Source organism: Salvelinus fontinalis, unplaced genomic scaffold (genome assembly GCF_029448725.1).
Source record: "Salvelinus fontinalis isolate EN_2023a unplaced genomic scaffold, ASM2944872v1 scaffold_0230, whole genome shotgun sequence".
NCBI lineage: Eukaryota > Metazoa > Chordata > Actinopteri > Salmoniformes > Salmonidae > Salvelinus > Salvelinus fontinalis.
In genome coordinates this window covers 68417-80000 of record NW_026600439.1, presented here as the reverse complement: position 1 = coordinate 80000, position 11584 = coordinate 68417, and the positions used below count along the sequence as shown (strand labels likewise).

At 44.1% G+C, this 11584-nt stretch overlaps 1 protein-coding gene across 1 annotated transcript in view; it reads right to left on the bottom strand.

Moving 5' to 3' along the window:
* The window catches only part of LOC129844780 (protein BUD31 homolog), a 13319-nt gene extending 4825 nt beyond the window's left edge, over positions 1-8494 (bottom strand). Inside the window, exons 1-3 of the mRNA XM_055912884.1 lie at positions 8288-8494; positions 5917-6039; positions 3782-3948 (exon numbers count right to left, since the gene is read on the bottom strand). Coding sequence (XP_055768859.1) covers positions 3782-3948; positions 5917-6039; positions 8288-8381 — 384 coding nt within the window. The 5' untranslated portion in view covers positions 8382-8494. The remainder of the gene's footprint in view (positions 1-3781; positions 3949-5916; positions 6040-8287) is intronic.
* Between the last annotated feature and the right edge of the window lie 3090 nt (positions 8495-11584).

Below are 11584 nucleotides of genomic sequence, written 5' to 3'. Positions count from 1 at the left end.
TCACGGCCTCCAGTTTGCTCTTGGGGACTCTACAGATGCAGTGTATTGATATAGTATTATAGTGTAGTAGTACTATAGTGTAGTATTATTATAGTACTCACGGCCTCCAGTTTGCTCTTGGGGACTCTACAGATGTACAGTGTATTGATATAGTATTATAGTGTAGTAGTACTATAGTACTCACGGCTTCCAGTTTGCTCTTGGGGACTCTACAGATATACAGTGTATTGATATAGTATTATAGTGTAGTAGTACTATAGTGTAGTAGTACTATAGTACTCACGGCCTCCAGTTTGCTCTTGGGGACTCTACAGATGCAGTGTATTGATATAGTATTATAGTGTAGTAGTACTATAGTGTAGTATTATTATAGTACTCACGGCCTCCAGTTTGCTCTTGGGGACTCTACAGATGTACAGTGTATTGATATAGTATTATAGTGTAGTAGTACTATAGTACTCACGGCCTCCAGTTTGCTCTTGGGGACTCCACAGATGCAGTGTATTGATATAGTATTATAGTGTAGTAGTACTATAGTACTCACGGCCTCCAGTTTGCTCTTGGGGACTCTACAGATGTACAGTGTATTGATATAGTATTACAGTGTAGTAGTATTGTAGTAGTACTATAGTACTCACGGCCTCCAGTTTGCTCTTGGGGACTCTACAGATGCAGTGTATTGATATAGTATTACAGTGTAGTAGTATTGTAGTAGTATTATAGTACTCACGGCCTCCAGTTTGCTCTTGGGGACTCTACAGATGCAGTGTATTGATATAGTATTACAGTGTAGTAGTATTATAGTACTCACGGCCTCCAGTTTGCTCTTGGGGACTCTACAGATGCAGTGTATTGATATAGTATTATAGTGTAGTAGTACTATAGTGTAGTAGTATTATAGTACTCACGGCTTCCAGTTTGCTCTTGGGGACTCTACAGATGTACAGTGTATTGATATAGTATTATAGTGTAGTAGTACTATAGTGCAGTAGTATTATAGTACTCACGGCCTCCAGTTTGCTCTTGGGGACTCTACAGATGTACAGTGTATTGATATAGTATTATAGTGCAGTAGTATTATAGTACTCACGGCCTCCAGTTTGCTCTTGGGGACTCTACAGATGTACAGTGTATTGATATAGTATTATAGTGTAGTAGTACTATAGTGTAGTAGTATTATAGTACTCACGGCCTCCAGTTTGCTCTTGGGGACTCTACAGATGTACAGTGTATTGATATAGTATTACAGTGTAGTAGTATTGTAGTAGTATTATAGTACTCACGGCCTCCAGTTTGCTCTTGGGGACTCTACAGATGCAGTGTATTGATATAGTATTATAGTGTAGTAGTACTATAGTGTAGTAGTATTATAGTACTCACGGCTTCCAGTTTGCTCTTGGGGACTCTACAGATGTACAGTGTATTGATATAGTATTATAGTGTAGTAGTACTATAGTGCAGTAGTATTATAGTACTCACGGCCTCCAGTTTGCTCTTGGGGACTCTACAGATGTACAGTGTATTGATATAGTATTATAGTGCAGTAGTATTATAGTACTCACAGCCTCCAGTTTGCTCTTGGGGACTCTACAGATGTACAGTGTATTGATATAGTATTACAGTGTAGTAGTATTGTAGTAGTATTATTGTACTCACGGCCTCCAGTTTGCTCTTGGGGACTCGACAGATGTACAGTGTATTGATATAGTATTACAGTGTAGTAGTATTGTAGTAGTATTATAGTACTCACGGCCTCCAGTTTGCTCTTGGGGACTCTACAGATGTACAGTGTATTGATATAGTATTATAGTGTAGTAGTACTATAGTGTAGTAGTATTATAGTGTAGTAGTACTATAGTGCAGTAGTATTATAGTACTCACGGCCTCCAGTTTGCTCTTGGGGACTCTACAGATGCAGTGTATTGATATAGTATTATAGTGTAGTAGTATTATAGTACTCACGGCCTCCAGTTTGCTCTTGGGGACTCTACAGATGTACAGTGTATTGATATAGTATTACAGTGTAGTAGTATTGTAGTAGTATTATAGTACTCACGGCCTCCAGTTTGCTCTTGGGGACTCGACAGATGTACAGTGTATTGATATAGTATTACAGTGTAGTAGTATTGTAGTAGTATTATAGTACTCACGGCCTCCAGTTTGCTCTTGGGGACTCTACAGATGTACAGTGTATTGATATAGTATTATAGTGTAGTAGTACCACAGTGTAGTAGTATTATAGTACTCACGGCCTCCAGTTTGCTCTTGGGGACTCTACAGATGCAGTGTATTGATATAGTATTATAGTGTAGTAGTACTATAGTGTAGTAGTATTATAGTACTCACGGCTTCCAGTTTGCTCTTGGGGACTCTACAGATGTACAGTGTATTGATATAGTATTATAGTGTAGTAGTACTATAGTGCAGTAGTATTATAGTACTCACGGCCTCCAGTTTGCTCTTGGGGACTCTACAGATGTACAGTGTATTGATATAGTATTATAGTGCAGTAGTATTATAGTACTCACGGCCTCCAGTTTGCTCTTGGGGACTCTACAGATGTACAGTGTATTGATATAGTATTATAGTGTAGTAGTACTATAGTGTAGTAGTATTATAGTACTCACGGCCTCCAGTTTGCTCTTGGGGACTCTACAGATGTACAGTGTATTGATATAGTATTACAGTGTAGTAGTATTGTAGTAGTATTATAGTACTCACGGCCTCCAGTTTGCTCTTGGGGACTCTACAGATGCAGTGTATTGATATAGTATTATAGTGTAGTAGTACTATAGTGTAGTAGTATTATAGTACTCACGGCTTCCAGTTTGCTCTTGGGGACTCTACAGATGTACAGTGTATTGATATAGTATTATAGTGTAGTAGTACTATAGTGCAGTAGTATTATAGTACTCACGGCCTCCAGTTTGCTCTTGGGGACTCTACAGATGTACAGTGTATTGATATAGTATTATAGTGCAGTAGTATTATAGTACTCACAGCCTCCAGTTTGCTCTTGGGGACTCTACAGATGTACAGTGTATTGATATAGTATTACAGTGTAGTAGTATTGTAGTAGTATTATTGTACTCACGGCCTCCAGTTTGCTCTTGGGGACTCGACAGATGTACAGTGTATTGATATAGTATTACAGTGTAGTAGTATTGTAGTAGTATTATAGTACTCACGGCCTCCAGTTTGCTCTTGGGGACTCTACAGATGTACAGTGTATTGATATAGTATTATAGTGTAGTAGTACTATAGTGTAGTAGTATTATAGTGTAGTAGTACTATAGTGCAGTAGTATTATAGTACTCACGGCCTCCAGTTTGCTCTTGGGGACTCTACAGATGCAGTGTATTGATATAGTATTATAGTGTAGTAGTATTATAGTACTCACGGCCTCCAGTTTGCTCTTGGGGACTCTACAGATGTACAGTGTATTGATATAGTATTACAGTGTAGTAGTATTGTAGTAGTATTATAGTACTCACGGCCTCCAGTTTGCTCTTGGGGACTCGACAGATGTACAGTGTATTGATATAGTATTACAGTGTAGTAGTATTGTAGTAGTATTATAGTACTCACGGCCTCCAGTTTGCTCTTGGGGACTCTACAGATGTACAGTGTATTGATATAGTATTATAGTGTAGTAGTACCACAGTGTAGTAGTATTATAGTACTCACGGCCTCCAGTTTGCTCTTGGGGACTCTACAGATATACAGTGTATTGATATAGTATTATAGTGTAGTAGTATTGTAGTAGTATTATAGTACTCACGGCCTCCAGTTTGCTCTTGGGGACTCTACAGATGCAGTTGGTTCCAAAGTTGGTGTCTCGTGTCTGGATGCAGCGAAGACAACAGAGGTTCTCGTATCCCTGTTTCTTCCACTTAGCGATCAGGTTCTTATCAGCATAACTCTCCTTTATACAGTAGTCATACAGCTCTACACACACACACACACACACACACACACACACACACACACACACACACACACACACACACACACACACACACACACACACAGAGAGAGAGAGAGAAAGAGCATTATACCGAAACCTTCCTCTAGGAGAACAGACCCAAGATGCATCTGTTCTACTCTCTAACCCTGTTAAGGTGTGATCACCTTATGTAACATCTACCTCTGCTGATGGCCTTCCTCTGATGTAACAGTAACATCTACCTCTGCCGATGGCCTTCCTCTTATGTAACATCTACCTCTGCTGATGGCCTTCCTCTTACGTAACATCTACCTCTGCCGATGGCCTTCCTCTTATGTAACATCTACCTCTGCTGATGGCCTTCCTCTTACGTACCATCTACCTCTGCTGATGGCCTTCCTCTTATGTAACATCTACCTCTGCTGATGGCCTTCCTCTTATGTAACATCTACCTCTGCTGATGGCCTTCCTCTTATGTAACATCTACCTCTGCTGATGGCCTTCCTCTTATGTAACATCTACCTCTGCTGATGGCCTTCCTCTGATGTAACATCTACCTCTGCTGATGGCCTTCCTCTGATGTAACATCTACCTCTGCTGATGGCCTTCCTCTGATGTAACATCTACCTCTGCTGATGGCCTTCCTCTGATGTAACATCTACCTCTGCTGATGGCCTTCCTCTTACGTCACATCTACCTCTGCTGATGGCCTTCCTCTTACGTCACATCTACCTCTGCTGATGGCCTTCCTCTTATGTAACATCTACCTCTGCTGATGGCCTTCCTCTTACGTAACATCTACCTCTGCTGATGGCCTTCCTCTTACGTAACATCTACCTCTGCCGATGGCCTTCCTCTTACGTAACATCTACCTCTGCCGATGGCCTTCCTCTTATGTAACATCTACCTCTGCCGATGGCCTTCCTCTGATGTAACATCTACCTCTGCTGATGGCCTTCCTCTGATGTAACAGTAACATCTACCTCTGCTGATGGCCTTCCTCTTACGTAACATCTACCTCTGCCGATGGCCTTCCTCTGATGTAACATCTACCTCTGCCGATGGCCTTCCTCTTATGTAACATCTACCTCTGCCGATGGCCTTCCTCTTATGTAACATCTACCTCTGCCGATGGCCTTCCTCTTACGTAACATCTACCTCTGCCGATGGCCTTCCTCTTATGTACCATCTACCTCTGCTGATGGCCTTCCTCTGATGTAACAGTAACATCTACCTCTGCCGATGGCCTTCCTCTTACGTAACATCTACCTCTGCTGATGGCCTTCCTCTTATGTAACATCTACCTCTGCTGTTTGCCTTCCTCTTATGTAACATCTACCTCTGCTGATGGCCTTCCTCTTATGTAACATCTACCTCTGCTGATGGCCTTCCTCTTATGTAACATCTACCTCTGCTGATGGCCTTCCTCTTATGTAACATCTACCTCTGCTGATGGCCTTCCTCTGATGTAACATCTACCTCTGCTGATGGCCTTCCTCTGATGTAACATCTACCTCTGCTGATGGCCTTCCTCTTACGTCACATCTACCTCTGCTGATGGCCTTCCTCTTACGTCACATCTACCTCTGCTGATGGCCTTCCTCTTATGTAACATCTACCTCTGCTGATGGCCTTCCTCTTATGTAACATCTACCTCTGCCGATGGCCTTTACTCTGATGTAACATCTACCTCTGCCGATGGCCTTCCTCTTATGTAACATCTACCTCTGCTGATGGCCTTCCTCTTACGTAACATCTACCTCTGCCGATGGCCTTCCTCTTATGTAACATCTACCTCTGCTGATGGCCTTCCTCTTACGTAACATCTACCTCTGCTGATGGCCTTCCTCTTACGTAACATCTACCTCTGCTGATGGCCTTCCTCTTACGTAACATCTACCTCTGCTGATGGCCTTCCTCTTACGTAACATCTACCTCTGCTGATGGCCTTCCTCTTATGTAACATCTACCTCTGCTGATGGCCTTCCTCTTATAGAACAAGTCGAAGATATATCTGCTCCTCTGGTGGTGCAGTCTGAATATCGGCCACAGGGACTCCACCTTCCTCTTTCCCTCGTGAGGCTCCGTCTCGGCTGGAAGGAGACAATCACAGCTCGTCATCAGTAGAAAACAGGAACTATCCAAGATTCCCCATTCATACATCAACTTTATATTGTAGCTCGCTAAGTGGCTAATAGTTTGGCTGGTTGATTAGCCTAGCTAATCTAACTATACTGAGTAACAATATAAAAACGCAACATGTAAAGTGTTGGTCCCATGTTTCCATACACTAAAAACGTATCTCTCTCTAATTTTGAGCACAAATTTGTCTACATCCCTGTTAGTGGGCATTTCTCCATTGCCAAGATAATCCATCCACCTGACAGGTGTGGCATATGAAGAAGTTGATTAAACACAGGTGCACCTTGTGCTGGGGACAATAAAAGGCCACTAAAATGTGTCACAACTCAATGCCACAGATGTCTCAAGTTGAGGGAGTGTGCAATTGGCATGCTGACTGCAGGAATGTCACCAGAGTTGTTGCTAGAGAATTGAATGTTCATTCCTCTACCATAAGCCACCTCCGTCATTTTAGAGAATTTGGCAGTATGTCCAACCAGCTTAACAACCACAAACACACCAGCCCCGGTCCTCCACATCCGGCTTTTTCACATGCGGGATTGTCTGTGACCAGCCACCCGGAGACTTGATGAAACTGTAGGTTTGCTCAGCTAATTAATTTCTACACCTTCTCAGAAACCGTCTCAGGGAAGGTAATCAGTGTGTCCGTTGTCCTTACCGGGGTCTCGACCCGACCGCAGTTCGACCCTCACCGGGGTCTCGACCCGACCGCAGTTCGACCCTCACCGGGGTCTCGACCCGACCGCAGTTCGACCCTCACCGGGGTCTCGACCCGACCGCAGTTCGACCCTCACCGGGGTCTCGACCCGACCGCAGTTCGACCCTCACCGGGGTCTCGACCCGACCGCAGTTCGACCCTCACCGGGGTCTCGACCCGACCGCAGTTCGACCCTCACCGGGGTCTCGACCCGACCGCAGTTCGACCCTCACCGGGGTCTCGACCCGACCGCAGTTCGACCCTCACCGGGGTCTCGACCCGACCGCAGTTCGACCATCACCGGGGTCCCGACCCGACCGCAGTTCGACCATCACCGGGGTCTAGACCCGACCGCAGTTCGACGTTGGAGCCGACTTCAGTAGGAAAATGCTCACCTTCGATGACCACTGCCACGCTGGAGAAATGTGCTCTTCACAATGAATCCTGGTTTCGGGCAGATGGCAGAATACATGTATGGCATCGTGTGGGCGAGCGGTTTGCTGATGTCAACGTTGTGAACAGAGTGCCCCATGGTGGCGGTGGGGTTATGGTGTGGGGTTGGCATAAGATACGGACAACAAACACAATTACATTTTATCGATGGCAATTTGAATACACAGAGATACCGTGATGAGATCCTGAGGCCCATCGTTGTGCCATTCATCCGCCACCATCACCTCATGTTTCAGCATGATAATACACGGTCCCATGTCACAAGGATCTGTACACAATTCCTGGAAGCTGAAAATGTCCCAGTTCTTCCATGGCCTGCATATTCAGACATGTCACCCACTGAGCATGTTTGGGATGCTCTGGATCGACGTGTACGACAGCGTGTTCCAGTTCCCGCCAATATCCAGCAACTTCACAAAGCCATTGAAGATGAGTGGAACAACATTCCCCCAGCCCCCAATCAACATCCTGATCAACTCTATGTGAAGGAGATGTGTTTCGCTGCATGAGGAAAATGGAGGTCACACCAGATACTGACTGGTTTTCTGATCCACAACCCCTACCTGTGACCAACAGATGCATATCTGTATTCCCAGTCATGTTAAATCCATAGATTAGAACCTAATTTATTTATTTCAGTTTCATTATATGAACTCAGTAAAATTTTTGAATTTGTTGCATGTTGCGTTTATATTTTTACTCAGTGTAGTTAACTTATTAGCTACCTATCTAACGTCAACATTTTGGTTATGATTGTCGAGGTATCTGAACAATAACACACAATACGAAAGAGGAAAGAGTAAATAAGTTAACAGCAGACAGCGGTAGGCATCTGGCTGTCACAGCTCGTCATACAATAAAACAGGAATTATCCAAGTCAGATTTATACAACAGCTTGGTAATATAGCTAGCCAAACGAGTACTAGTTGACTGGTTGAATATCCCAAACAAATGTCGACATTGTGTAGACATGATGTTAGCGGAGCCTCGTTTGGTACGGTCGGAGTAGCGGGCTTAGCTAGCTAACATTATTACCTAGCTAAAATTACCTTCTCTCATCTTTTGGTCTAGTTCGTCCAAGGTCGGTTCAATCAACTCCCAGCCATCCGGAGGTGGTTTCCTGCTCCTCTTCACTTTCGGCATTGCGTTTATTCAAACGGATTTATTTAACCAAAAACAACAAACACTTTTCTTCCTGTCCTATTTTTCTGTGTTGATTTCGTAGGCCTGCTCACCGTCGCTTTTTATTGACGTCACAACATAGAGGGGTCTTTCAGCTTCAGCTCGATCCCCGCACGATATGTACGTCACTCAATTCTATTTCGTTCAATTGGGGCTTTTGCTGCGTTCAAGACAACTGGGAACTCGGGAATCTCCGACTTCAGTGCGTTCAAAACAACTGGGAACTCGGGAAACTCCGACTTCAGTGCGTTCAAGACAACTGGGAACTCGGGAAACTCCGACTTCAGTGCGTTCAAGACAACTGGGAACTCGGGAAACTCCGACTTCAGTGCGTTCAAAACAACTGGGATCTCGGGAAACTCCGACTTCAGTGCGTTCAAAACAACTGGGAACTCGGGAAACTCCGACTTCAGTTCATTCAAAACAACTGGGAACTCGGAGGGGAAAAAAGTGTTTGGATGCTCTTGATCGACAGCGTGTTCCAGTTCCCGACAATATCCAGCAACTTCACACAGCCATTGAATTTGGATAACATTCCCCCAGCCCCCAATCAACAGCCTGATCAACTCTATGCAAAGGAGGTGTCATGCAGCGTGAAGCAAATGGTGGTCACACCAGATACTGACTGGTTTTCTGATCCACACCCCTACCTTTTTAAAGGTATCTGTGACCAACAGATGCATATCTGTATTCCCAGTCATGTAAAATCCATAGATTAGGGCCTAAGGCATTGATTTGAATTGACTTATTTCCGTATATGAACTGTAACTTAGTAAAATCTTTGAAATTGTTGCAGGTTACGTTTTATATTTTTGTTCAGTGTAGTTAAATCCTGATTCTATCTGACTAATATTATACCATCAACAGGTTCGACTGGTCCATTTATTTATTTGGTTATTTTTCTGACAAAAGGCTGTATCATAAATAACTATTCATTATTTTTTACATCAGTCACAGTCAATATACCCACAATGCATCATGAATTTGATGCTCTGGAACACTGGCTCCCTGCCCTCTTCTGGCCTCGTCCTCTCTTCCATCCCCTTCTCTTCTGGCCTCGTCCTCTCTTCCATCCCCTTCTCTTCTGGCCTCGTCCTCTCTTCCATCCCCTTCTCTTCTGGCCTCGTCCTCTCTTCCATCCCCTTCTCTTCTGGCCTCGTCCTCTCTTCCATCCCCTTCTCTTCTGGCCTCGTCCTCTCTTCCATCCCCTTCTCTTCTGGCCTCGTCCTCTCTTCCATCCCCTTCTCTTCTGGCCTCGTCCTCTCTTCCATCCCCTTCTCTTCTCCATCTGTACACATCTGAAAACGGGATGTAAAAGTGGTGTATTCTGTTTTCTCCTGTCCAGTCGTTTCAGTGTAGAAGACAGAGAGGAGATAGAGAGGAGGATTTCAGTGTAGAAGACAGAGAGGAGATAGAGAGGAGGATTTCAGTGTAGAAGACAGAGGAGAGTTAGAGAGGAGGATTTCAGTGTAGAAGACAGAGGAGATAGAGAGGAGGATTTCAGTGTAGAAGACAGAGTAGAGTTAGAGAGGAGGATTTCAGTGTAGAAGACAGAGTAGAGTTAGAGAGGAGGATTTCAGTGTAGAAGACAGAGTAGAGTTAGAGAGGAGGATTTCAGTGTAGAAGACAGAGGAGAGTTAGAGAGGAGGATTTCAGTGTAGAAGACAGAGGAGAGTTAGAGAGGAGGATTTCAGTGTAGAAGACAGAGGAGAGATAGAGAGGAGGATTTCAGTGTAGAAGACAGAGAGGAGATAGAGAGGAGGATATCAGTGTAGAAGACAGAGAGGAGATAGAGAGGAGGATTTCAGTGTAGAAGACAGAGGAGAGTTAGAGAGGAGGATTTCAGTGTAGAAGACAGAGAGGAAATAGAGAGGAGGATTTCAGTGTAGAAGACAGAGAGGAGATAGAGAGGAGGATTTCAGTGTAGAAGACAGAGAGGAGATAGAGGACAGGAGGGTCCATACCTGAGAGAGTGGGTAGTGATTTTACTTGATAAAGGACATTTAAACACTCAAACTGGACAGTTTTATCTCCATCTCTTCATTCAAAGACTCAAACATGGACACTCTTACTGACAGTTGTGGCTGCTTAGCGTGATGTATTGTTGTCTCTACCTTCTTGCCCTTTGTGCTGTTGTAACGGATGTGAAATGGCTAGCTAGTTAGCGGGTACGCGCTAGTAGCATTTCAATCAGTTACGTCACTTGCTCTGAGACTTTAAGTAGGGTTTCCCCTTGCTCTGCAAGAGCCGTGGCTTTTATGGAGCGATGGGTAACGACGCTTCGTGGGTGTCAGTTGTTGATGTGTGCAGAGGGTCCCTGGTTCGCGCCCAGGTCGGGGCGAGGGGACACCGTAAAGTTATACTGTTACACTGTTGTCTGTGCCCATTTCATCATGTGTTCTCTGACATACACTCACTAAATTTATAAACCCTGACAATAGGAACTTTCCTACATTTTTTATGAAGTAAAAAAAAAGATCCCTTCCTGGGTGAAACGGGCTACCCCATGATGTAAATCATACGCACCCTGGAACTAGGCTGGTTAACAGATAGGGCAGTATGTTGAGCTTTCCTTTTCTGCTGAGTGATGAAGGACTGGCTGGCTTGTGGGTCATATAGTCAAATAACATTAAAAAGCTTTGAACAGCCTATTGATGTTTTAAGTGTCGCCGGCGTGAGATATGGGTGGAAAAACTACCCTCAATACAGGGATGGGATATGCCACTTCACTCCAAATCAATCAATCAATGAAATGTATTTATAAAGCCCTTCTTACATCAGCTGATATCTCAAAGTGCTGTACAGAAATCCAGCCTAAAACCCCCAAAACAGCAAGCAATGCAGGTGTAGAAGCACGGTGGCTAGGGAAAAACTCCCTAGAAAGGCCAGAACCTAGGAAGAAACCTAGAGAGGATCCAGGCTATGAGGGGTGGCTGTGCCGGGTGAAGATTATAACAGAACATGGCCAAGATGTTCAAATGTTCATAGATGACCAGTAGGGTCAAATGTTATATTTATCCACACTGCCCCATCAAGAAGAATGAAATACTGCTAAGCACCCCCCCCCCCCCCCGATTGGCTGACAATGCCATTTCAAAATGGCTGCGGTGGCTACTGCTAGTTAGCATGAGGATAAAAATGGCAGTTTTCCCTGGAAAACGAGC